Source organism: Brachyistius frenatus, unplaced genomic scaffold (genome assembly GCF_029030835.1).
Source record: "Brachyistius frenatus isolate BFR_SWC_R1_liver_20210118 unplaced genomic scaffold, ASM2903083v1 Contig_78, whole genome shotgun sequence".
NCBI lineage: Eukaryota > Metazoa > Chordata > Actinopteri > Embiotocidae > Brachyistius > Brachyistius frenatus.
Window position 1 is genome coordinate 861,780 of NW_027210677.1, and position 26,930 is coordinate 888,709.

At 40.5% G+C, this 26,930-nt stretch overlaps 3 protein-coding genes across 7 annotated transcripts; all 3 read right to left on the reverse strand.

Moving 5' to 3' along the window:
- Positions 1-7: 7 nt before the first annotated feature.
- On the reverse strand, positions 8-6,470 carry LOC138626840 (zinc finger protein 135-like). 3 transcript variants are annotated; one of them, XM_069708778.1, is made up of 7 exons: positions 6,122-6,470; positions 4,127-4,329; positions 3,676-3,777; positions 3,450-3,545; positions 2,899-3,009; positions 2,687-2,810; positions 8-2,242 (listed from the first exon to the last, which is right to left on the reverse strand). In XM_069708778.1, exons 1-7 carry the CDS (start codon positions 6,162-6,164, stop codon positions 270-272), a joined length of 2,652 nt encoding a protein of 883 aa, XP_069564879.1. In that variant the 5' UTR covers positions 6,165-6,470; the 3' UTR covers positions 8-269. The 3 variants fall into 3 exon arrangements, with proteins under 3 accessions (XP_069564879.1, XP_069564878.1, XP_069564880.1); XM_069708777.1 differs by having other exon boundaries at positions 4,127-4,344; XM_069708779.1 differs by lacking the exons at positions 4,127-4,329; positions 6,122-6,470 and having other exon boundaries at positions 3,450-3,568; positions 3,676-3,769.
- A 2,373-nt stretch (positions 6,471-8,843) lies between these two features.
- On the reverse strand, positions 8,844-15,498 carry LOC138626856 (ER lumen protein-retaining receptor 2). The gene is made up of 5 exons (XM_069708816.1): positions 15,240-15,498; positions 12,833-12,933; positions 12,463-12,621; positions 11,521-11,773; positions 8,844-10,146 (listed from the first exon to the last, which is right to left on the reverse strand). The coding sequence occupies exons 1-5, from the start codon at positions 15,328-15,330 to the stop codon at positions 10,112-10,114; spliced, it is 639 nt and encodes a 212-aa protein (XP_069564917.1). The 5' UTR covers positions 15,331-15,498; the 3' UTR covers positions 8,844-10,111.
- A 2,271-nt stretch (positions 15,499-17,769) lies between these two features.
- On the reverse strand, positions 17,770-25,406 carry mettl9 (methyltransferase 9, His-X-His N1-histidine). Of its 3 annotated transcripts, XR_011311325.1 has the most exons (7): positions 25,183-25,405; positions 24,825-24,986; positions 22,305-22,495; positions 22,026-22,235; positions 20,991-21,175; positions 18,450-20,884; positions 17,770-18,418 (listed from the first exon to the last, which is right to left on the reverse strand). XR_011311325.1 is itself a non-coding variant. In XM_069708761.1 (5 exons), the coding sequence occupies exons 1-5, from the start codon at positions 24,999-25,001 to the stop codon at positions 20,655-20,657; spliced, it is 993 nt and encodes a 330-aa protein (XP_069564862.1). In that variant the 5' UTR covers positions 25,002-25,406; the 3' UTR covers positions 18,444-20,654. The 3 variants fall into 3 exon arrangements, 1 of the variants encoding a protein (XP_069564862.1); XR_011311324.1 differs by having other exon boundaries at positions 24,825-25,406; XM_069708761.1 differs by lacking the exon at positions 17,770-18,418 and having other exon boundaries at positions 18,444-20,884; positions 24,825-25,406.
- Positions 25,407-26,930: the final 1,524 nt, after the last annotated feature.

Sequence of the window (26,930 nt, forward strand, 5' to 3'; positions counted from 1 at the left end):
CTGGCTTTGTTGCATCAATTTTAATCCATTCAAAATGATCCACCATGAGTTTGACTGTTATGGGAGGGCAAAGCAAAACTGGTTGATACTCAGTCAATGCAGTTTAACACAGCATATGATGGTAGTGACTGGTTCATTATCAATCAAACTGTCCAGTGCAAACACCGCGACTGGCTTACAATGGATTTTTATCAACCATTACTAATAATATATGCAAATACTGTTCCTGTCTCAAAACTATTTTGCTTAAACTGAGCATTCATGCAGGGTTAATGCGTCGCTGATGAATGTAGAAGCTTTTTGTGTCTCAGCATGCTGTAGACTTTGAGGAAAGTCTTGCTGCAGATGTGGCAAACATATGGCTTCTCTCCCGAGTGTATTTTAGCATGTGCATTGAGAAAACACATTTTTACAAAGCCTTTCCCACAGACATCGCATTTATACGGCCTTTCCGTAGAGTGGTGTATCAGGACATGCCTCTTTACTTCAGAAGTCGATCTAAAGTACTTGTCACATTCAGGCACAATGCATTTGAACGGTCTCTCTCCTGTGTGGATTAATTTATGTCTCGCCATTGTCGACAGCGAGACCATCTTTCCACAATATGGGCACGGATTACGAAACAATTCGTTCAAGTGTTTGCTCCTTTGGTGTTTTTTCAGGGCTCCTTTCTCTTTGAAGGATTTCTCACACTGAGAGCAAGAGTGCTTCTTCTCATTTCGAGACTCGCTGTGGATGAGAGTCAAATGGCGCAAGAGGTTGGATTTATGGGCAAAAGTCTTGCCGCACTCAGCACACAGGTAGGGTTTCTCTCTGGTGTGGACTCTTTCATGGTAAATGAGATCCGCATCGCATTTGAATCTTAAACTGCACTGAGCACACTGGAACGGCAGATGGCCCGTGTGGTGCCATTCGTGTATGATTAGAAAGCGCAGCTTGGGTAACGTTTTGGGACAGTGGTTGCATTTAAACGGTCTGCAGATTTTATGGATGTTTTCGCAGTGCCTGAGCAAGGGCTTAAAAAGAGTAAAGGACTGGTCGCACCTGTTGCACTGAAATGGGGTGTGGGAAGCGTTGTGCCTCACCAACGTCGCTGCATCTCGTAGTACTTTCCTACACACGCTGCAGTATAGTTCATCGTGGGACAGCGTGTGCTTTTGCAGTGAAACTTTGTACCTGAACGCTTCTTCGCATTTGTCGCATTTGTAAAGATTTTCGGCCTCGTCCGGCTTTTCCGGATCTACGTGCTGCCGACTGTATTCGTAACACGTCCTATTCAAGTGGTGCTTCAGCGACGTCAAGAGTTTGAACCTGCTGTCGCATCGAGGGCAGGCGAAATTACTGGTGGGAAAGTGGGTTTTCATGTGACTTTTCAGACTTGTGTTCAGGTGCTCCTTGCAGATGAAGCACTGGACTTTGCGAGTCTTTCTCGGAGCGTTAGTTTTGATGTTGGAGATGCCAGGCTGTCGGCTGGCAGCCGCTGCATCTTTAGGACCCGTGAAGGAAGGGTCCTCAGGGGAGCCGCTAGAAAATGAATCATTACCAGCAGAACTACTGACGGGAGTCACCGAGCCGTTTGACCACGAATCAGCAACATTGGAACTACAACTGGAAGTTTTACGGCAAGAGTCTTCTTCTGAGCAGTAAGACCAGGAGTCGTCTTCACTGCAGGTGCTGATAGGAGCCATGTATGAGGAGTCTTTGCTGAAGCTGGTTAAATCATTGTCCGAGACCAACAGAGAGGCCTCACTGGATGGTTTCGTTACCCTGGAAGCAGATTTGTTGGCAGGAAGTTCTCTTTTCTCCTCCAGCAGAATCTTGTTCATTCTCAAGCCTCTGTTTGGCCGAACGGGTCGAGAATGTGAAGACAAAGACACGTCAACTCTTTTTAGCTGAACACAACACTTGTTGAGAAGGCAAGACGCATCCTCTGCTTGACTTTGCAGGAAGTCTGAGTTTTCCTCATGTCTTGTAGTATTTCCCAAAAGTAATGAGGTTCCTTTTTTCCCAGGAGTGCAATTTGTTGTGTTGCTCTTTGTCTCACTTGTCTGGCGCTCTTTGGTTATGTCTGTTTTTATCTGTGCTGTATGAGAGGATGTTACAGATTCCTTCTCCAAATCAGACGCACATGACAGCGCATCACCCAGGATGCTGTCTTGTGCTTGTGTTTTAAGTGTCTCTGTTCTTTTTATATTGGGAAGTCTGAGAGCTGAAATGATGCAGGCCCCATCCAAGAAAATATCTGAAACGGAAAAAAATTGTGCAATAAAACAGTGAAAAAGAGTCACTTATTATTTAGATATTACACGCCTCGTGAACTCTCTTACAAGCTTATGGACAAAGTAAACAGATATCAGGAGATCATTGACAGTAAAGGAGTCCTTATTTATTATTTTTTTATCCATAAAACATGCGGGGAAAAAAAAACAAATTTCAAAATCAAAGGTGGTAAATGCTGTTTTTTTGTTTTTTTAACACTGTAAAATTACATCTGCAGATCTACACCAGGCAGGTTTTAACTTTAGACTCCCACAATATGTTATTACAGCCCCACTAATACACTAATACTCCTCAGCACCGAAAGCAAGGTTCTATTACACATTGAGCGGTGTTGTTTCTAAAAGAGCACAGTGGTGAAAAAATTACATGAAATCAGAGGAAATTAATGAATCTGTAACATATTTACCATCGTCATCTGGTTTGCTGAGGTCTTTTTGATATTGCAGCAGTGTTTTAAGCTCCTCACAATGAGACACAGACTGAATACAGTCCTCCAGAACAGAGGACACCTCACCAAACATTGACGCAACCTGTAGAAAATTAAAACAAAATTGGGATGTATATCCATAAATGTAGCTTAAAGAGATATCAAAAAACACAGCAGGTTGTTTTAAATACCTGTTGGAAAGTTTGAAGGGGAAGAAACTTTTCAAGTCTTGATAAAAAAAGCCACATTAGGCTGTGAAGTGCTTCATCATATGTGGGACCGAACTCTTCAAGGAAAACTTTCTGAAAGGCCGAAATTTTAATTTGTTGTTAAAAAAACTTGAAAACACAAAAGAAAGATTTCTGTTGCTGAGGCAGTTCAGGAATCCGAAGTATAAGATTTTATACAAACACACAAGAGTAAAGCAATCTAATTTATGACATGACAATCTAACCAGAGGAAAATGAACATACTATAAAGGGCTAATGTGCGGTGGCCCCGAAGGTCAAACGAAAAACATTTCACAGAACACACAAATATTTCAGAAAACACTTTTCTGTGAAATTTTTTTGCGTTTGACCTTTAGGGCCACCGTATTAATGACATTTCTGTGACTATCTATTAACAGAAAATAATAAGCAAATAAGCCTTCGATACATCTGTTGAACTGAATATATTGCATTGTTAATGAACTAGAGTACTATTTAACAGATCAAATTCAAGTTGGAAAAGTAAAGCAGACCTGAAAGAAGTGTTCCCTCTCATGAGGATTTTTAAGCAAATTCTTGACAAGATCCACAAAGTCGGAGTGCGGTAGTTCTAAATTTGTACCACCAGCCTGTGAGATACGACATGAAGAAACTTCACAGCAATGAAAATGAGCAAACTAAACTGGTTAAAAAACATTCAACATTTTTTTGTCTAAAATATGTTTCATGATCATTTGAAAAAGAGAGATTTGAAATCACCTCCATTGGCCATGCCTCGATGAGCGTTTGCATCCGATCCAGATGTGGCTGAACAATCTCGACGTTAGACGGAGCTTCAAACTGACAGAACTCCAAGATCAGCTAAAACCAAAAAGCAGCTGTTGTAATATTGCTATAATAGCGGACAGTTTTTAGTCCCATCTCGTAGTATTGTAATACAAAACATAATAATTAATGTTTATTTACACTTTGAAATGCCCCATTTAAGATCAAGAGCTATTTTATTTTTTATTTTTTTTTACAAGGGATAACATCAAGAAAATAAATTACATAATTTCATTAGGAATAGTGCAAAACTTAAATATGAATCAGTTTTCCATTTGAGAGGATTAATGCACAAAATATGTACAGATATGAGCTGGGTGCTGCTCATAATGTTAGCAGGCTACTGTCAGTGTGTTGATACTGAGATGCTATAAATTGCCCTCACCTGTGCTCTGAGGCCCAGGATGAGTTGAGCCCTCTGACGGTTGGTGAGCAGCTCTGGAACAATGTCTGTAACCATGGACACGAAGTCCTCAAGCATCCCATAATTAGCCACAACCTTCCTCTGGACTGTCTGCCAGATCGCTGCCGAGACCAGCCGAAGCGGTGGGACCAGGAGGCGCAGGGCGGAGAGAGGAAGAGGCGCACCTGAATGTAAACACACTGTCAGTGGGTTATTTTAACAACGTAAATTGTGTTTGTTTTTTATTTGTTTTTATAAATGATCAATTATTCCAACAAATGTGCATGCCCTTTCCATCACAACTTTTTAAAAGCATGTCAAAATTAAAGTTTTAAGGTACACACAAAGTGCTATTTTACTGTGCAAAGGTCAACTTGACTCAACATTACAACCCGTCTTCACCTACCAAACGTCTCACTACTTCACAGGACGCTATGCTATACATTGCTATGCTCAGAGACCCAGATAAGACAGAACTTCTGCCCTCAATAATACTCACCCACCAGCCTGTTCACATCTCAACTAGTATGACTTGCGCGATCAGTGACATTTATCTTTGCTCACAAAGTTCATATCTGCTCCACATGACCACCAGTACATTCCCTTCATCCATTATCTACATCCTGAACAGGCTTACTTCGGACACAAACACCTCTTTCTAAGGGCAATTTGTAGAATCACCAATTAACCCTGAGATTCATGTTTTTGGATGGTGGGAGAACCCGGAGAGAACCCACGCAGGCACAGGGAGAACATGCAAACTCTGCACAGAAAGGCCACAGGCCCAGATTCGAACCCAGAACTTTTTCGCTGTGAGGTGACAGTGCTAACCACTGTGCTTCACCCAATACAAAGACAACCCTGCTGGCATGCCAGTCAATGCCGTGTTGACCGAGGAACCTTTGTCTCCCCCGTTAGAGCCCATTCATCAAAATAAAAGAAATAAATACATTTGAACATAATCAGCCAGATGATATTTGATATTGTTTGCAGGGAACAAAAGATGTGTCAAAAAGAAAGTGGTTATTAATCTGGAATCTACTAGTACTAATCATTAACTTTCACGTTAACAGCTATTGTAATCATAAACCTATATCACTAACCTATCACTCTTTGTGAACCCAAACATGGCGTTAGGTGAAAAAAAACTGTGCTATAAGGGCATTATCCCTCTCAGATATCTCGGCTCTTCTGGTTTCGGTGGTCTTATCTAGTTTATCTTTGGTTTTCAGCATACCGCTGTTCCAGTAAGGAGTCAAACTTCTAGGTGCACACGCAGCTTTCTCCGGGTTTGGCTTCGGCAACAGCATCTGACAAAAACGAACTTCTATTGGCACATGAGGACAATTTAAAACAAGAGGCACCACTAGTTGCTCAGTTTCTGGACGGGCCCCCACCATTCATATGTTCACACTTCACACAGACGCACTGTCGGTCTGTTTCTGCTGCGTTTCTTCAGCCGCGCACTTCTGGCTCAATAAATATCTGAAGTCAAGTCCAAACACTGAAGCGTATTCTCGTCCATCAGCATCCTCTTCACTCGTAATTTTTGGGATGCCATTTTCATCAAATCATGTTTCAGTCCTTTTGTTTAATGAAAGAGATAAAGGGGGTGGAGGGGGGGGGGAGATGTATGAATAATGTGTTCATGATTATTTTCTGGTTACTTTAGTCCTCCATGAAAAAAACAACACTTGGGACAAACTGGTTGACATTTTAATGACATCACAAAGACCAACAAGCTAATCGATTAACGGAGAAAATAATTGATATCTGAATCAATAGCGAGAAGCATCGTGTTTTCACCCAATAGGCTTCATAAATCGATATCGAGTAAGTAGAGCAACACGATCTGATTATTATATCTGGTTATGTTTACAGACATAATTTATAGCTATAGCGTGTCTTCTACGTGAAAGAACAGCTGGTGTAAGTCGAACAGTAAATTAGTACTTCCAGGTGGTGACGTCAACTTACTTGAGGAATAGTTACAGTTTCCTTTTGAAATGGGATCTTCCATCTTGTTTATCCACTGCACTTAGTTGACGTCACAATACGTTAGCAGAAAAACCCTTCTGTGTCTGGCCTCTTGGTGGAAGTTGGACCTGATGTACCGAAGTTAACCATAAAACATAATGGTCCGACGATTATTTTGTCCCGGGTTGTCCGAGTCGACGGTTCCCAGCTCCTGTTTGAATTGTGATTCTCCGCCACTGAACCCTGCTCCAGTGATCACGCGCACTCCGCGCGCACCTGCGCGTGGGCTGTCCGCCGCGTTGAGCGTCATTTCAATCCAACCAGGTTCACACTTTAATAAGCAGACTGGTTGTTTTGCACGTCTGCATTGAAGGAGGCTGTCAAATCAAAACGCTCAGGGAAAGTGCAACACTGCTTTTGAGTCCGGGAGGAAACACAACATAACCTACCTGAGTTCTGCGCGGTTTTATCCGAAGGATAAGTAATGTGTTGCCTCACCTTCACCAGACTTTTGAAAGACTATATTCGTGGACATATGACGGAATGAGAGGTTAGATGTTGTGTTTTAGAACAAACATGCCCGTGTGTACCCGAGAAAGTGGAACATGTTTTGATCTTTTCACTCGATTATCTGTGTTGGATCACAACATTTTTTATTTCTCCAAACATTTTGCTATAAAATTCACCAAATTATGTGGAGATACCCCTGACATCATCCCAATGATAAGAGCTTTTTTTTTAAGAATTGTTATTACCAACATTTTGACTTTTAGAAGCGTTTTAAGTGTGGACAAGAAAAACTACTCAAGTTTTGAAAGTTTTCCCAAACTTGACCTAAATCCATCCATTACAGGCAATTTTCTTCAAACAATTACAATAAATGTAATTGGGCTACAGAGCTAACCCCCCCAACCCCCCAGAACATCCTCTGCATTGTGACAAAACTTTGGCTCACTGCAACCTATAACTCCACAATATTCATTCAAATGCTACCAAAATCTGCAGTGATTTCTCAAATCTACTTGTAATATCTGCTAAACACTTTCTATTTCCCCAAACTCCATCCACCCATTGACTATGGGCAATTTTTTTAAATTTTTTTTAATTACAATAAATCACCACTATGGCTGACACAGCTGAATTTATTTGAGGACATTGTGTCAGAACTTTGGCTCACTGCAACCTGTGATCAATTCAGAAGTCCATCACTGTATTTGTTAAAATATTCAAAATCACTTAACATGTATAACTTTACAAATCTTTATTCCAATGGTACCAAAACTAACACAGACAGTCTTTTGATACAAGATGTCATTTTTCAAAGGGGTTCAGTTTGGTCGAACAGTGAGTCCACAGTAATATTCAATATCTTCCTGTAATTTGTACTGTATGGACAACATTTTTTATTACCCCAAACATTTGATCAACCTCACCAAAACTTTAATCACCATCAACAGTTTAACTCTTTCTACCTGAGACTGGAGGTGAAGAGAATCCTCGTCATAACAAACATCTGTCTGCCTCCACATCCTCCTCTGTATGATGCAGCGCTAGACTCTTGTTTCCTGTTGCAGTTTGTCTGCTGCCGCTTATTTTTCAGCGCTGAAGATAGTCTGGCGGGTTACGATCACCACTTCGGAGCAGGAAATGACGTGAGGACGCTGGTTCGAGTCCCGTGGAAGATAAGAGTCCTATGGTAAGAGGTGTGACTTCAATAACCAACTGAAAGTACACAATACACACTAATACTTAACCAAAAACTGGCAAACAAACTGATGTGAACAATGGTACATACAAATGGTATAAAAAAAGCAAAGAACTTCCTAATATACAAAGAATCTAGTGAGTTTCCAAAAGGAAATATATCAGAGACAGACAGCATGTCAGTGCAAGTGTGTTGTTGAGAACCTATTTAGCTAGCCAGCTTGACAGATTTTTGTTATTGGTTGATGTTAGCAGTTAGCTCATTAGCTCTCTGATACAAAGAACAAAACCTTGATCTCTGGGCTCGAATGAATCGAATCATAATGTGCAGTGCTAACCACTGCACCACCAAAAAGATTGGACCCCGTTATTGCCCCTCAACGCTATATTCACAATTCTGCATTTTTAACAATTTCACATTCCAAACTTTAAAGATTACAATAAATCACCCCTATGGTCTACAGAGCTGAATTTCTTCCAGGACATCCTCTGCATTGTCCTGTCCGAGTACAACTAGTCAACAATGTTGCCACGTGTGCATGTGCTGCTTGTCTTCTACTGCTTGCAATTTGCTCGGACCCCGATCATTCCCGTATGCGGCTATATTTTTTATTGATGTTGATTGATGGAAGTTTTGTTTGCTTACTTAGTGCCACATTGCCTTCAGCACAGCTTCTATTGAGTACTTTTTAAGGCAGAATAATTGCAAAAATTTTGTAAAATTGCAAGCTCTCGCAAATATGGGGATTTGTTAAATCATAAAGGATTCTTTTAGATTGCATTTGTAGAGCAGCAATTATTTCCTTAAAGGGGAATTCCACCTAATTTTACACACTGTTCACACATGTTGGGGAATACAATAGGATATGTGAAAATTAGAAAGAGGTGATCTTACAACATCTCTGTGCATTGTGGGTAACAGGTGACAATTTGGGGAAAAGTAAAAAAAAAAGAAAGAAAAAAGAAGCCTCTCCATCATGAGCACTTTTAACCTCACTGGAACCACAGCAGGGACAAATGTTTTCCATAAAGATATTTATTTGTGGTGGCAACATCATGCACGAGCTCTGGTGGGGGATGAAAAGGGAAACTTGAAATGAAAAGCGTAAAACAGAGGCCGATATGTCTTGGAGACTGATGCCACATTTGTAGAATTGTCCTGCTCCTATTTCTGTCCAACAGGGAGATTTCTTTCTAAAGTTAAAATTATGCACAATAGGTAGACAATTCTGTTTATCAGAAACCAGCAAGAAGAAAAAAATAAATACATCTGCGCCCAAGAAAAAAAGAGAAAAATTTGCAATCTGCTTCACATAAAGCACATTACAAGTGAGTTGATGCAGCTCAAACATTTAAAAAGGAGTCATCTGAAATGAATGGGATGGGAGATGATGTGTAATTACAGGTGATGTAGCGTACATGTTGGGTACGATGAAGAAAGCCATTTACAGTGGCAAGAGCTCATTGGCTCCATTTAAACTGTTTGATTTGATTCCGTATTTATTCAAAATAAGCATTTTGTTTAATATGGAGGTAAAATACAGTGAGGCAACCGTACTCGTTGATTCTGATGGCATTCGAACAAAAATATAACTTGGTTACATCAGAGTTGCCTTAAAAGAAAAGAAGAATGTTAAAATTACTGCATCTACAAGACTTAAGATTTATATCCTACCAAAGAGAAACTTAAAGAGAGAGTTTTTTTACACGTGAGAATGCATACTGGTCAAAAAAGAAAAACAAACCATGAACAATTTGCCCACTTAGGTCATGAGAATTCAACAAATTCCTCCCAAAATTGATACAAGAAAAACAATGCACATTTATTTTGATTGCAAATACCATTACAAATGCTCAATAACCATCCCACCACAAGTCCACTTCAATATCATACAGTGCCAAATCACAGGCAATTTTTATGTCTTCAGCTCTTATTCACCAATGTGTCGAATCTCCAGAGTACACATTTTTATGTAGAAAACTTTTCTTGCTTTTTTAAATCCTTTGTACAGAGTAATACAAAAAGTTAAGGCAAGATGCATCAAACAGAAATCCGAGGACTGTGGACCAGCCTCTGTGTTCCCGTTCCACTGATTTTGCATCAGAAGGAGGTGCAACCAGAGGCTTCCGCTCGCTCTCTGTCTCAGGCATCTTACAGTGGCAGGAAAGCGAAGAGGAGGAAGCGGTGGTGGAGGTTGGGGTTGTCAGAGGTGTCAGAGGTGTCCGATGCCACTCCCCCCCCCCGATTCCCCACTTTGAGTCTGCCAAAACACTCCTCTTTGGCACTTAGGCTGGCAGACTGAGCTTCTTTCCTTTCAGTACTGGGATGAGAGCAGATAGATTCATGTTAAACACAGCAGGCTGGTTGGACACAGGCCACAATTCAGACTGATAATAAATAATATGAATTGCTCCAGTATCAATAGCAGGACATTTAACGTCAGAGCTTATCATTGCTACGCTCCAGTGCCGCTGTGGGACCGGTTCTGATTAAATTTGGATGCCTGTTCCCACTACTGACCCCTCGATTGCAAGACAGTGCCTACTCAGACTTTCTACACAGGTTGTCTCTTGCTGCTGTTCCAATACAAGGAATTTAGTGATCTACAACCTGAATGAAGTTGTGCAGCAGATATTGTAGGTGCTGCTTTGGTTTTCCACTGTATGGCTGCGCTCTGTGACTTGAAGTAATTACAATAAATTGGGTTGCTGCCACTTAAAAATTGGTTCTGAGTGTTGGTTTTGGCCCCCGTGTTTCTGAGTTACTGTTTAAACGAGGGAAAGAGAAAACTGATTTGAGATTGTGTTTTACCCGCGATACCAACAACAAGACTCTTTTACCATAAGTGAAACATAATCTGACAGTAATACAAAAGGTATGAGCAATTTATGAAAAAAACTATTGAACAAAGAGAACGCAAACCGTCGCACGTGATGTGATCGAGCCCAACAGTCAAACCACTGGCACATACTCGACATAGTTGAGATGTGATAACAACACGACTATTTGACAAAACACATTTGCGGACCAGCTGACGGTGCTTCAACTCTGGCTGTGGTTACAACTAGCAGAGATCTGCAACATATGACACAACTGCTACAATAATCTACAGTGCGGTGCCTCATTTTATACAAATTTTACAAAAATTTTGCCTGACAGCCTTGGAATCTTAAGAAACTTCCAAAAAAATTTGGATGGTTTGGTGTTTTGGGCATAAAAAAAAAGAAAAAAGAATAGACTCAGCCAATAGAAAAAAACGGTATTTAATTACATGGCAAACTAATAGTTCGGTTTTGAATTTCAGTTGTAATGTTTCTGTTGTTTCTCTTTTTGTCCTCTGATGAAGTCTGCCTGCTCTCCAAACTTTCTATACCAAACACAATCATTGTTTTGACATTTATTACTGTGACAACAATCTATGATGGTCATGCATTTTACTGTGCCACAATGCCAAGGATGAAGCTACGTTAAAAGACTGACAGAATTCTGACCTTCAAGAACAAGTTATCAGCCAGTTAAGGTTTTGGTATACAGTGTGACTGCAATAAATGAAGGGGTACGCTGATAGATGACCACAAGATTGCTCTTGCAGGGTTTGTTGTTTTAAGGCAGCACATAAAAAAAAAAAAGAAAAGAGATTTCATAATGTAACTGTTCTTTAAAGAAATGACAGGAGAAACGCAACAGCACTCACCTTTTGTTACATACAAATAGAAGAAGTCGCAGTAAAGGATGGTCTGCACCACTCCAGCGACAATGGCGATCATGTCAAAGAATCCCTCGAAGTAGAACCTCCATATCCAGTTAATGAGGTAGAGGGCTCTGTAGAGTCCGAGGAAGAACAGGTAGTGGGTGGTGATGGTCTCGGCCTCGCCGGTCTTGCTGATCATGAAGAGCTGGGGCAGAATGGCCACCGATTCCAAGTAGATAGAAAATGTCCACAGGATCTGAGGCATAGAAAAAAAGGGGGACGGAGTGTCAGCCGTGACTAAAACAACCATCGGTGATGAGAATGCATTCATATATTTACATAATTCTTCTGGAGACCAAGTAAAGGATGTGTCATCTTCAGATGGAAGACAGGTATGTGTGCGAGAATCCGGGTTCAGGACCTGCTAAGGTGGTTTTATTGGCCAGAGCTTCAGGCTCAGACTCACCAGAGGTCTCCATCAATAATAAGACATATAGGCGCATTACCACCACCTTCTGACGGTAGTTACTCATTACAACCAGGTGCCAGTAAAAGAGGAGAAATTAGGAAGAATGATAGTCGCACATACTAATCAAATTTTGATATTATAACCACTATTCGAAATTCATGTTCCATCCCTAATTTAGAGAGGTGTGACTTCTTCACTGGAACTTATTAGGACTCTGTGAAACCTGTGATCTCACAAGTATCCCCCCCACAAAGAGGGCTTGGGGGGAGCATGCACTGACGACTAGTTCTACACAGAACAGACAGTAGGGAAACTGAAACTTAACTGTATTTGGTAATAAGTTCATGTAAATCTGCGTATGGTTACCTCCGCTGACCAGTCGCAGGTGCCTCATAGGACTGAGGGTTCATCGTGTATTTAATAAACCTTCATGATAAATGTTTCTGGAATCAGAGTGTGTGTGTTTAATTTCTCACCTCCAGGGGAGAGAAGTCGTGGTTAACCAGGAAAGCTAGGCCGCCGACGGGAACGACGAGGAACTCCACTCTGAATGTGTCATGGTTCCCATCGTACGTCGCCTTGAACTTCATGTAGATCATGTACACTGTGGCGTACGCACATCCAATGTAGATCACCTAAAAGATAAAGACAAAAAAAAAAAAGGGCGTCAGTGCTTCCTGACATGAGGTGGATGACAACTGTGCAGCAGAAAACGACTGGCCAGGTGTATCCCTTAGCAAACACAGGTGTCTTGTGTGCTACTCATGCCTTTACACCTTGTGTTCAGTAATTGGGGACAAAAATACTACAGGATGTGAAGGTGAGAAGCACTTGACGGAGTTTCACCTTCATGGTGGTGTTGTACAGCGAGATGAAGGACGTGAGCAGATCCAGGTAGCGAGTGGTGAACACCAAGGCAAACAGGACCTGACTCTTCCCAGAAATACCTGTGAGGAGAGACAGCAGAGAGCATTCAAGCATTTAAATGGCAGAATGCACACTTATGCAAAGGGAAATCTGACAGATTTGATGCAATTTCGCTGATGTTTGCAGGTACAGTATATCTCACATAAGTGCAACAAACCTAAATTACATTTTTGTTGGTTCAACTCAGAAGAATTCTATTTTACAAGCAAACAGCAAAATATTCACAGTAAACTAATGACCTGGTGCCTTACACTACTACACAACACGTGCCTGACCACTTTATCTCCGTCCTGCAAATAAAAGAAAGCTTTTTATTCACTCATTTAACAATGTAAACATCCTGCAGCGGGTAAGTCAATCAAAGTTAATACAGTGCAGAGTTTAAGTCCAGCACAGTATGTTTTGTGCTATATATATATGTATTTATATATACCATACCAGTGCACAGTTGAAATAATTTCTGTAATTTTACATTAGGCAGCAAACCTTTCATACTCACTGAAACTAAGTCAAAAACTTAGAAAACCAAAAGCCAATATATTGTACAGTTGATCAAGTCGCTGTAATTACCGCTGGTGGTGACATGAGAACATACATCTCAACAGAAAACGTGTTTGAATACAAAGAGTGTAATGCAATAACAGGTATTGAATTCGAGGCCATCAACCAGTAGCTCTATGAAACAGTGAAGCATTTTTCGAGAAACTCACTACATAGAAGAGCGTGTGGTGGAACCAAAACTATGAACCGAGGACACCTAGACAAGAACATGGTCCTGCTGTAAACAGTCAACGAGGATGTGCTCAGAGCAAACATGAAAACTCTGGATTCAACACGTCTTTTATATTTAACATATAGTTATTACCCGCTAAGTGAACGCTCAGTGTGCACAAAGGCAAGACACGTACAGTCGTGCATAAAGAAAGGCTGGACAGACACGTGTAGTGCATTGTAATATCGGTGTATTTTTGCAGAATATCATTCCAGCCCAAACAAAATAATATATCACGTGCATTCACAATTCACAATATTCAAGTGTGGAATATATACATGATGGCAGTGAAATATTATTATATTGGATGTGCTCGTGACAGTAGAGTAAGCCACCATAAACCTCTTTATGTCCAGTCATACAATAGAAATAATCAAATAAAATACCATGATATACTGTGAAATTGCCAAAATCTTAAGAAAGTACCGCAATTATAATTTTTTGTCATACTGCCCAGCATAAATGACAAAAATAAAGGAGGTGCTTGCATCATTTTGAGCCGTTCCTCTTTGGTCATTATTGTGTTTCACTGTGCAGTTATTTTAAGGAGAATGTGAGGTTACAAAGGTACGCTGTAACGGTGCCCTGTTGGTCTAATAAACAAGCTCAACAGTATTCATCCTCACTTGCACTTTGCAGCAAACCTCCTGTTTATTTGGTGTGTTGGCAAGTGACAACATGTATCCCTTAGTCACACCCACTGTCAGAGTTGGGGGCTCCGCTCGGTAAACTCTAGACTACTATTTGCAATGAGCAGCCTTTTACTGTCGGTTATCCTAAATCAGTTCTGCAGGCTCGACTTGTGGATCACTGGAGCTCGAACAAGACTGACGTGTATGTAGATCTCTGCGGTGTAATCTCCAGCAAACAGCAGTAAGGACATAACTCAGGTCACTGGCTTGTCGTTGCAGTAATGCTGCCCCCGACCTTTGACCACCGGACACAGTAAAACACAGCCAGGTTTAATCACGACAATACAGGAGGCAGCAACTAACTATTCCTCAGCTCAGAAGCACTGAGTCACTGCTAACTTGGATGTACTCAATGCTGCCACGTCAGAGGTCATACTCTACTAGAAAGTATAGGAGTAGCAGGGGGGGGGAGGCAGGCGGACACGTGGGACTAACTGGGTTTCATCAAGCAATTAAATGACAAGGCCCTAAATGTCAAACTAACAAATGTGGTGTCCTATCAAAAGTTAGTGTGGGCCCACAGCGCTGTCGAGGCTAACGAGCAGCTGTTGCCAGAGCTTCTTTTTTTTTTTGCCCATAAGAGCATTTAACAAGATTCAAGTCCCACGTAGCCAAGTTTTAAACATTAAAAGTGAGAGTTTATTGGATAATTGTCCATATTTGATAACAGGGGACACCGGGTGTATGTACGCTGTTTGTTAGCCAGCTAGGTCGTAGCAAACAAACGGTAGCTGAGAAACGGCTAATCAGCTTCTCGACTACAGAAGTTAAGACAGCGAGGAGCTTTTTTCGAGACGACACATTCTGTACAAGACGAGAGAGATTCGTGCAAACTCCAAGTTTAAGGAGTTTGGTTACTCACCGGCACAAGACCTGGTTTTCCATATTTTTAGCAGGAGGATGATGATGGCAGCTAGATGGGAGAGATCGCCGGTTAGCCTGAAAATGTTCATGGTCGCGGGAGCACCTGAAGTAGCAAACCGAATTAAGACTCTATGAAGAGCTCCGTTTTTTATCTGACGGTATTTTATCTGACAGTTGTTGAATGGCAACCGCGACACGACAACAGCCTGACAGGATAGAGCAGCGACTCTTGCTACAGAAGATGAGGAAAATGGCGAGCAGAGCGCGACGTGGCCTGGGGACGTGGCCAGGACAGCAGCACCAATGCGAGAGGAGAGCGGTCACCGGCTCAGCCAATCAGAAAGGAGAACATACAATCTGCATAAATTATGCTGCAAATGCGTTCGTTTTCGATTTCGGCTTATTTCGAAGAACCGACTTGATGAACAGCGAGGAGTAATCGGTGACTGCAGGGCGGAGTGTTAAAGGGGGTTGTGATGAGCCAGGCCTGCGCAGAGTCTGTTAGTTTCTGTGGATTTCTGTCCAATTTTGGTCCCGACATGCTCTGATGTCATGCAAACGTAGGCAACGTTAACCTCACGACACGAAGGCAGCTGCAGTTTTTTGGAGCCTGGCGCTGCAGTTTGCTCTCCACCGACTGCACAGCTTTGGGGCATGATAAAAACGCCTGGTTCTCCCTTGATCTAACAGCTGATTCGTTTTTACTGTTGTTGTTGTTGTTGTTTTTGTCTATACGCTGTATATATATATACTGTAGAGATTTTTCATTTTTCATTTTAATTGGGGAGGTTGTGATTGTATTTGTCTGACTTTGCAGGTTTATGCTGTTAACAGATAAATGTTATTGGTTGACGTTCAGTCTTCAGCCAGAAGGAATAAATACATACATGTACATATTACAGATGTTAAACTGAATATAATATATCACACACTGTTCTACATTAACACTCGATTGATTTAATTATTGAGGTATTCAACACCGTAATAATAATAATAATGATAATATTCAACACTGTTAAGTGGGATTTGAGAACTCTTAAAATAACATCTGTACAACTGTGGCAATCCAAACATCTGACATATATGAAAGCTATTGTCTTATTGTATTATTTTTCCTTAATTTCCATAACTGCAAAATGTAGAATTATACAGAATGTGGTAGTAGCTATTAGTTGGTAGTATTGCATCTGTTAACATACACTGGCTTTACATCAGATACAACATATGTAAACCATATATATTCACTGTACCGACTACAAAATCAGGATTAAGCAGTCGACTTTACATATTTTAAAGTGCAGTAGCACAAAATTACTGGTTGTTTTTCCCCGAATGAACCTCACAGGTGAAGGTACTGCCTATACAGACAAAGACACGTGACTGAGGTCTTACTTAGATGAAAATAAATTGTTCCCAAAGGTAAACAACTTATTTAGCATAGTTTTTCTTGTTTATGTTGTGGGAATCTGAAGTAAAAGAATACACAACAATATAGCCGCAAGCGGCAATGATCCGGGTCCAAGCAAATTGCAAGCAGTAAAAGATAAGCATATGAAACAGACTTCCTTTTTCCCCACTTTTTCCTCAAGTTGTTGCCTGTGTTACACAATGCAACTGGCTGCCACAGATATGTTGTAAGATCACCTCTTTCTAACATTCACATATCTTGTAGTATTCCCCAACATGTGTGAACAGTGTGTAAAATTGGGTGGAATTCCCCTTTTAGGAAATCATTGCTGCTCTACAAATGCACTCTAAAAGAATCCTTTAATGTCATTCCCCCATATTTGCGAGAGCTTGCAATTTTACAAAATTCGTGCAATTATTCTGCCTTAAAAAGTACTCAATAGAAGCTGTGCTGAAGGGAATGTGGCACTAAATAAGCCAACAAAACTTCATAAATCAACATCAATAAAAAAATATAGCCGAAGGGGCAATGATCAAAGTCCGAGCAATTTGCAAGCGGCAGAAGACAAGGAGTACATGAAAATTCATTCGAGCCCAGAGATCGAGTTTTTTTCTTTTTCCGTTCTTACAACAGCATATATTTCATATCATTATATAAATTGTCCTCCTCTGCACCCTCAGGCATTAACAGTAACTGAGGTCCGCTGCTTTATCTCGTTAAAAGTCAATTTAAAAAAAATGTATAAACGGGGATTTTGGGGGATAAAGTTTGAAGTAGTTCAGACAGGAATCCAAGAACTTGGTAAATATTAAATCAACTTTGAATAATTTACAAGCATAAATGGTAAAAAAAAAAAATAAAAAAAATAAAAAATTGAATCTTTTTAAAAATGGCAAAATTTAAATGAAAAATATAGCTGATTTTAAAAAATATTTTTTACAGTCAAGTATCTTAAACAGTTTATTTAATTGTCATGATAGACTTTATAACTTTAAAACGTTTTCCATAATTGTACAAATTACAGGAAGATATTGAATATCACTGTGGACTCACTTTGCCCAAACTTTGAACTAACCCCTTTGAAAAATTATTGGGTAAATGAGAGCCAACAAAGAACAAGTGATGTATAATGTTTATTTTGGAACCTACAACATACTTTTACAAATATTGCATTAAATATGGCACAGTTTTGAATAGTCCAATGTCCACCATAACCCGAAAGCACACGACACTGATAGAAAATAAGACCATGTAACCTTTGAAAGAAGAAATAATGCAATCTTTCTCTTACAAATAGAGAGTTTGATTCATAAATAATAAAATAAACCCATGGTAATTCAATAGACTAGCTTTTACTGCTTAATGTTACTTGGTTCCGGAATGACCAGTAACTTATGGTGGCTAATGTTGGCTAATTCGTTTTAGCTAGATATTGCTGTGTAACTGCCATAATGAGGCAGTATTGTGATTTTTAAGGCTTCTCTATTTGTCCAAAGATTAACCTTTCGTATTTGCATTAAAGCTGCACTGACAAGCATTTTATGGGAAATATAAATATGTGAAGAGACACTCTGGTTGCAAAAGCTGACAGGAAAGCTCTATGGGGCCTCTCGGTCAATTTTGGATCATTATTTTGATTTGATCTGACCCCTAACTTCACCTTCACAAACCTCCTTTTTTTAGCCACAACATTTTCGGTTCAAAACAGCAGAGAGAGAAAATGTGCAACTACCTGGTGAAAGCAGTGCATAACTTTTTTTTTTTTTTTTCTAGAAGTGGCTATAGACCTGAGGCCTGTACTACAAAGCAGGATTTGCAGTTAGCGAGGTAACTTCTGGTTAAACTCAAAAGAGTTTTCAGAACTACGAAACTGGTTCACTTCTTACCGGGAACCTTCGCCATGGTAACTTATGTTGCAGAGCTAACATGCTCTGGAGAAAATTATGTTCAAGATTTCAGATCAAAAAGTACCGCCCTACTGATGAATCGGTTATCTCTGAAAAACATTAGCACCAATCAGAGAAGAACCCGTGGAGCTTGGTGAGTGAGACAGTCCTCTGTGGAGGGGAGAGTGTTCAGAGACCGACACACCTCAGTGGCTTTCCCCACGAAGAGTTTTTTATGTAATATAGATTATGTTTCATTGTCTTTTTACTGATATCATCCTACAGCAGAGACTGACTGAAGCCTTGACGCCTCTGACTTGTTATAGCCTTCATTGTACTCTGTCAGTACGTCAAGTCACCATTTTATTATATTTTTATATTTATTCCTTTATTTAAGTACCTGAAATAATAAGACTAAAATGTATGAAAATACATAGAATAACTAAATGAAATACATGCATGCAATTAGAGTCAGATCATATTATGCCTTTCAACCAGGGCAATATATTTACACAGTCTGTGTTTAAAAAAAAAAAAAATTATTATTATTTTCTTTGCCAGCATATCTTTCCATCATTTAGTGGTGCTGCTTTCAGGTCGATTATGTGTTTAACTTCTTCATATTTGACTAAAATTATAGTTTGCTCTTAGTTTATGAAATACGTTGCTCATGTTTGTGATCGGTCAGATGGGGCAAATACCTCCTCTCTTATGTGAACACGCTTAGAGCTGCATTCAGAAACCCTGGGTTGACACAGTGAGTTGTTAACCACCTTCTTGTGACCGTCTAGCGTGATCTTGTTTATCAGGGTTTGATAAACCAGATAACGGAACGATATCGTGTGTATGTTGAACCGGCTTCGTAGTTCAGGCCTTAGGTAGCCAGAAATACGAATGACTGTTAATGTGGCTCTTTGACTGCTGTATGTGTAAAAATGGAACTATTGATCAGAAGCCTGGCTCCACCACACTATTGCTCACAACTTGATTTTTCTTGGCTGTGATTCTAGTCTGTAAACCCAGCTCACATTAACACAGACACTCTGAATAGCGGAGCAATAAGTGACTAGTGCCATTGGCTTAATGGTGTTTTTTTTTTTTAAAGGTGGTGTTTTCGTGTTTCGGATAGTCTCTGCGCATATAGTGTTCAATGCTCCAACAGTTTGGCCAAAATCAATTAATGTAGCTCAGAATATTATTCCTTAACTGCCACTTGTGGTCACAGTATAGTGGCAGTTTATAATAACTTAAGAAGAGTCGCTTTAAGAAAGACTTGCATTACTTTTGTCATGACAGCAGACAAAAGTATAAGCAGGGAAATACAAGGAGCCCATTTAAAATGAATTAAATCAGGTCCTGGTCCTCTGCATTAGACACAGAAATTAAAGTACAAGTTCTACCAAGACTCAACCATGATCCCTCCCATTATTTTTTACAGAATGATGAAATACAGTAAACACAAAGACCTGACGGTAGAATGAACACCTACAACACGGTTGATATGTTAGAAGATTGAATCTTTGTTGGCATTTCAATACGGGCTAAAAAGCATTTCATTAATCTTTTTTTGTTGTTGCTTAAAACGTATCACTGTCACACATGATGGCTGGTAAACGTAGGAGTTACAGTACCTGAGCATCACATCTGACTTGCCGTTTCTAATCAAGTCAGAAATACTGTGTTTTATGATTAAAGCGTATGAAAATTGCACTAAAATCCCATCCAGGACCAACCTGAGATAATGACCAGGGTGTAGACTTTTGTGGCATCTAGCAGTGAGGTTGCAGATTGCATCCAACTGAATACCCCCCTCTCCCCTTCCAAGTGAATAGGAGAACCTATGGTGTTTGCCAAACTCCCTAAAAAAAACCTAAAAAAAAACTCAAGAATCAATGTTTGCTTTGTCTGTTCGAGGATACTATAGAGACATGGCTGTACAACATGTCAAAGAAAGAGGACATGCTTATGAAGAGATGAGGGGCTCATTCCAAGGTAAAAAGAGTTTCAGATGATTATACGCCAATAAAAAGATAATTATGAATAAGATCATTAATTGCAATACCCATAAATTCTACACACTGGTCCTTTAATTTACACATTTTCACAGACCATTTAATATTCACTGTGGAGATGCTTCACTGTTGTCTGAGGCCTTTAGAACAAAAACTGCATCATCAAGAACATAATAATCATTATACATGTCCCCCTCACACAGGTATGGCAGCCTGGTAACTGCTTCCACCTCGAGCCCCACCTGTCGGTAAACCTCATTGGACAGGTTGGTCACTTGCTCCTCCCACGTCTTTCCTTTCACTTTAAGGTGTTCTTTGGGACGCTCCCATCTCCCTCCTGTGAATACACACAGAGTGGTTTTGATTTGGATCATATATTAAATCAACAGAATGTGATGTGTCAATATTCTGTTGATCTGTGAAGCACTTGATTTCCGACTGACCGACTTCCACGTAAGGCTGGAAGGGAAGCACAGCAGCTAGGATGAGTCTTCCTGTCTTGGGAACAAGCGATTTTCTGATGTCTCGCAAAAGATGCAGAGGATCATCGCAGCGGTCCAGCAGGTTCAGACAGCTGATCACATCATACCGGAAACCAGTTCCCTGCCACTCATCGACACCCAGCAGTCTAAGATCAACAGGGGAAGACAGACGTAAGACTTGAGGTAAGCAAAGACAGAACTTTCAGATGGTGATATTTGACTTTTTGCTAAAGGGGACAAGAAATGATAAATTGGCAGCCATACATTCTAAAAAAAAAAAAGAAAAGATTTCAAATCTTAGCCAGCAAACACACACCAAAAAAAGACCAGCTGCTCATTAAGGCTGGATAAAAAAAACTCTGAAGGGGAGTGGAATTACCTTTACTGTAACACCCCACATGAAAATTGCAGCATAATGTCCACAACACCAACTCCATTGGTAATTTTTTGGCTTAGCTTTGACTACGACATTTCCATTAAAAGTTTAACAACAAGGAGATAAGAAGTTGGTGTTTAAATACCCATACAGTGTTTGAGAAATGTCTGCTCACCTCATTACACTAAAACTACCCCAACTCAGCATTTGATGAGTTGATGTCAGGAACAAACTGGTTTGATCATACTTATCAAACAGAACTCTTTTTTAGTAGTTGTTTGTAATGCCTCCTCTCTGGTGGCGCTGCTTCATTTGTGGTGTTCCCCAAGGCTTCATCCTTGTTTCCCCCTTTTCTGTGTACATGCTTCCTTCAATTTTTATAATTAAACCACTAAACTCCATCTCAAACTTTGTCATAGGTGTCAAAATGATCCAAAGAATTGTTTTTGTCAAACAGTTATACACAATGGTGCTTGAAAGTTTATTAACCCGTTCTAATTTTACACATACATAAATATGACCGAAAAAAAAATCTGATTTTAACACAAGTCCTAAAAGTAGATAAAGAGGAACCAATTAAACAAATAAGACCAAAATAATATACTTGGAAACCTACTCACTTGTAATTCTTTCTCTGGAGGTGCCATTTCATGGGTAATGAAACCTCAGTTGCATAGACCTCATTGAAATGGGCTCCCATCACCTCTGTGACGCCCCCATCACCGGCTCCGAGGTCCAGGAGTCTCTCGGCCCTCCAGTCCGGGCCAATCCGGAGCAATTGTCGGAACTGGTCCGCAGAATACACAAACATAGATCCTCGACCCAGAAACCTGAGATGGAGACAAGGTCAGAGAAAGACGGACTACAGGTGAAACGGGAGATCAGCCTGCACCACTCACCCATTGATGGAGGTGCGTGACACCACAGGGCTGAGGACGGTTGATACAAAGGAGTGATAGAGCTGGGTGAACAGCCAGCCGGACTTCTCCACACTCCGCTTGAGAAAAGCCTTGGTGCCTGAGTCCAGGTGGCTCTGGATGAACAGGGGTTGCACCGCTTCTCCCAGCAGGTCAGGGCAGCACCGGTACCACTGGATAGGTAACGGGAAGGTAAAAGAACGATTGAGATTATGGGACGGATAGAATTTACAATTTTACAGACTTGGAATGAACTGTCTCGATACCTTGCGGCCTAATGGGTTAAAGGATCAAACCTTTCCTGCAGACGTAGCACGTCACTAAAGAGGCCGGACCCATCTGCCGGCTAATATCAGCTTATTTATGGGCAGAAATAGGTGACTTTGAGTCATCTATAATGGAATATATTTCAATTTCTCAACTTGAAGAATCATATAAACATAATTCGAATATGTTCCATTCAAGTTGAATAAGTACATTTAGAAACAGAATAGGTAATTAGTTTTAAAGTAGATTTCAATAAACTTGAAACTATGTAATGATATAAAATAAATAAATTTGCTCTGAAACTATATTTGATCCTCATGGAAAATTCAAACTACTGTATACATCCACATCCAGTAATCTGAAATTCCGTTCTTGTCATTTAATTCAAGTCAGAAAAGCAGCTTGTCCAGCTCCTTAATTCCCCCTAAATCCAAGGTTCCTACTCTACATGGCAGCCCTAACGCTACTGGGAATTTAATCATTATACACACACACACACACACACACACACACACACACACACACACACACACACACACACACACACACATATATATAACTAAAAATTACAAACACAAATCAAACAACATCTTTTTCAGCATTATGTTCTGTAAAACAAAAGTTCTCACATTGGTACATGTTAGGCATTATATGGGGTACAATCAAAATGATGTGATATTGTTCCTGAGGCACACAGACAGAGGGCAGACTTTGTATCAAACTCAGAAAAGCAGCAACAGTGTCTCGAAATGCTTCAAGCAGGTCAGAAGTGCAACCAGGTGGATTTTCTTTAACTGCCCTCTGGAACACATACTTGTTCTTTTTACTTCAAGTACGCACTGCAGCTAGCGTCACAAAGTATGTACCATCACATGTAGCATGCATACAATTGGGACATACTTCACTTCCATCATAAAAATGCATCTTGAACTTGAACGATATTTGTTGTGATCCGTAGCACGACATTTGAAGTAAAAAGAAAAAGATTTGAAAGAGTACTACGCTTCTATTTAGCGCCCCTTTGTCGTCTTCTTCTCCTTCCTCCTTTTGCAACTTGCAACCGGGTGGAGCATCAGCACCACCAACTATCTCAGTCGATGTGATGCATCTTCCACTGTGCAGAGGATCATGGGCCAGAACAGCCAGAAAAGTATGCCTGCCTGCATACTGCATCCTGGTATATTTTGGCATACTACATTTGACATACTATGTATTAAGATGTACTAAATATTTTTCTGGCATACTAAATATTAAGGTAGTAAAGAATATTGGAACGCACAGTTTGATTCCAGGCTTGTGCACCATGAATTTGTTCTCCACACAGTGTTCTAATGTGATGTGTCTAATGTGATGTATTATGTGTCTACGGGAAAATATTCAGCACAAACTAAATGAACTGTAGCACAATGGCAATTGAGTTTCACCGACATGACAACGCACCTGCTCACTAAGCATTAAAATCCTAAAAGTCACGCACTTCTTTCCATTACCCCCCAAAATTGTAGGCAAAGTCTAATGCACGCTCCCAACTGGAGGTTCAGATCGATGGTGAAATTGCAAACGCACATGTACCAGTTGTCACAAAAATGCATGTAATACAGGCGATGATGTTGATCAAGCATATCTTGGGATACTTATCTACAAAACAATTGCTTCTCCTTGCTCAGAATGAATGACTTTGCATTGCTCTCTTCATGTGTAACAGGAATAGTCTCAACTTTTTAAATGAATCCTATACAGCCAATCTAACGCACACCAAAAAAATGAAGAACTTTTGCAAACACTTCCATTATACAGGCCTACATTATAAATCTGCACAGTGGTATAAATACAGTATATGAAATTAAAGTATTATTCACTTTAAAATGCATGAGAAATGGGATTTTTTTTTTTTTTAAAGATCAAAATACAAATATGAAGACTCGCTGGTATGAAAAATACAGGATTCATCTTAGTAATCAAAGGCTATAAATAACGACAAGTTTTTGAAGATAATGCAACATAAAATAGCGAGAAGAGAAGTCTGGGCAGCAGCATCAGCCCCTCTTTTATCTGCATTCATCTTTGACTTCCCTCATGGATTTGTCTCGGGGCAAATCCTACTGACAGTTTTTCCAAATCTTCTCTGTAAAGCTTATTTACTTTTCAGCAGCACACCCATCCGAGTCTAGTCTTCAAGGATGCATTTACCATGTTGTTAACCTCAATACGAGTCCAGTTGGGACTATGTCTTACCTCCTGCGTGTCCGCCGCGGACGCGTCGCTCTCGCTCACCATGTTCAGAAAGAGCGAACGCACGAGCGGACTGCGGACGTACTTCCCCGTCCACATCCTCCTGACGGAGAGCAGAAACACCACGTAGCCCAGCAGCCACGCTACAAAAATCACTGTCCTCAACTGTAGATGACACATAATGGACAACAAAGTCTGAGCAGGGAAGGCTTGACTGTCGAGACAGCTGCTGCCTCCTTCGAGAGGAGGCCGACAGAGTGGCCAGTAATGTTAGCTCGGTGATAAAGGCAATAGCAGCCAATTGTAAACCGACACGCTTTTTAGGCATGTCTCCGGGCTCCAAGACAACAGACAAACAAACCTGAGGAGGGTGCGGTGGATTTAAGAAAGCCAGCTGCTATTTACTCGCCATCTTAGTCCTGTAAAACCATTTGTCTGTTCCTTAGTTACAAATCTATGGGAATCTTTCCGTGGTGAGGGTTTCTGCCTATTAGGACAACAAGTAGTCACTTCCGCATTGTCTGCTCTGAGCTTCCTGAGTTACACCTTTAAATGTTATTGTTTCTTCTTTCTCCTCTTTGGATTTGAAGGCCAGCTTGCATCCATAATGTTGCACTACTGCCATCTTTTGGTTCTCGTCACTTCCTACGGCTTCCGCTTTGTTCGATTCATTTAGTTCTCACTGGGAAGCAGCTTCTGCCTCGTCCCTTGTCCCCACACTAAAAATGGCTTTAAATCCTGTTCCTGTCAGCCTGAATCTTCTCAAATCATTCATCGAGTCATTCCTCCCACAATTTACCACATGTTCTACAGTTTCTGCTAATTTGACAATGTGTAATGTCCTGTGGGCTGCTTTCCAAACACATGAAGTACAGCGTGCAGCCCTACTGTGACCTATTCTTAATATGTTTATTATTGTTTTCTCTTTCCTTTGGTGAAGTTTGTTTTTTTAAGACTGCTCGGGCTGGAACGAGACCTGGGTCTGTCACCTGCTCCGAGTCAATAGCATCACATGGTACAGTCATTGTTTATCTTTTAATTGTGTTCCTCAGCACAGGGTTGCGTGTCCTCTTCAGTGCCACGGTCACACCAAACGAATCCGGGTTCTCTGCATGTTTTCCTGAATCCTATCTAACATGTGATGCAACATGGCAACTTTCTGTCTCTCCGTGTCGTCACCGTTTTGGCCTCTGGGCTGGTTTTTCGGTGAACTAAGGAGGAGGAGGAGAAACAGAGGAGCTCTCCGTGGGTGAAGGCGACGCCCCACCATCAAGGTCCTGGGACTGTTCTGTGTCCCTCTGGCTCGCTATCGCTCCCGTCCTGCTCAACCCGTCCTTTATCGACTCGTCAAGCTGCAATGCAAAACATGTGTTTTTGTTATAAAAGCTTTGACATTCGTGGGGCACTCTTTATTAAACTGTACACATACAAACACCAGTCATCAGTAATACACACATTGCTTTCAGAAGAATGATGCATGATGTGTTTTTTGAGGAATTCACAGGATGTGAGGATCCTCTTTTGCCTCACTGTCATAGGTCTCTTCTTCCTCCCAGAAACTCGAGGTTTCCCTTTTTTGGAAATATTGAGTTTGTAGTGAGGTGGCCCTCATCTTGACATCCTCCACAGCAAGCCACAAAAACAAGAGTACATTCAAGTTTTATGAAGAAAACAAATCATCCACCCTCATACGAATAGCAGTTCTCTTATATGTAAAAAACATTGTTAAAGCTGATTATTTTGAAAAGTTTAAATCCACCATACTTTACATTTATGTTTAGCTTCTTGCAGACTGTCCTGCCTTTTGCTGGCATATACAGAAAAACTATATCAGTGGAATAGTGTGAAACCACTGGTAGGAATGGAGACAAAACACTCTGAGAGACTGATTCACAGCACTACTACAATAACATGCCAAAGGATGATTATATTTAATGAACCACGGAAATATTCACAATGAATCTGTCTTTTTTGTGTGTTTTTGTTTTGTTTTGAGAAACTCTGCTCTTGCCACCCAGTTGTTTTCGAAGTCAGTTTTAAAATGACTTGGCAACACAATTGCACACCTTGATACCCTAGAGGTGCATGCATCTTAGGAAAGGTCTCCCT

Coding starts and splice junctions, on each gene's coding strand:
- LOC138626856 (XM_069708816.1), bottom strand. CDS start 15,330: ATGAACATTTTCAGGCTAACCGGCGATCTCTCCCATCTAGCTGCCATC. Junction 12,934..15,239: donor GAAAACCAGGTCTTGTGCCG/GTGAGTAACCAA, acceptor CTCTCCTCACAG/GTATTTCTGGGAAGAGTCAG. Junction 10,147..11,520: donor CTATTTGTATGTAACAAAAG/GTGAGTGCTGTT, acceptor CTCTCATCCCAG/TACTGAAAGGAAAGAAGCTC.
- mettl9 (XM_069708761.1), bottom strand. CDS start 25,001: ATGTGTCATCTACAGTTGAGGACAGTGATTTTTGTAGCGTGGCTGCTG. Junction 22,496..24,824: donor CCGCGGCGGACACGCAGGAG/GTAAGACATAGT, acceptor TTACCTATCCAG/TGGTACCGGTGCTGCCCTGA. Junction 20,885..20,990: donor CCAGCCTTACGTGGAAGTCG/GTCAGTCGGAAA, acceptor GTGTATTCACAG/GAGGGAGATGGGAGCGTCCC.
- LOC138626840 (XM_069708777.1), bottom strand. CDS start 6,164: ATGGAAGATCCCATTTCAAAAGGAAACTGTAACTATTCCTCAA. Junction 3,010..3,449: donor AGAGGGAACACTTCTTTCAG/GTCTGCTTTACT, acceptor TCGGCCTTTCAG/AAAGTTTTCCTTGAAGAGTT. Junction 2,811..2,898: donor CCCTTCAAACTTTCCAACAG/GTATTTAAAACA, acceptor AATTTTCTACAG/GTTGCGTCAATGTTTGGTGA.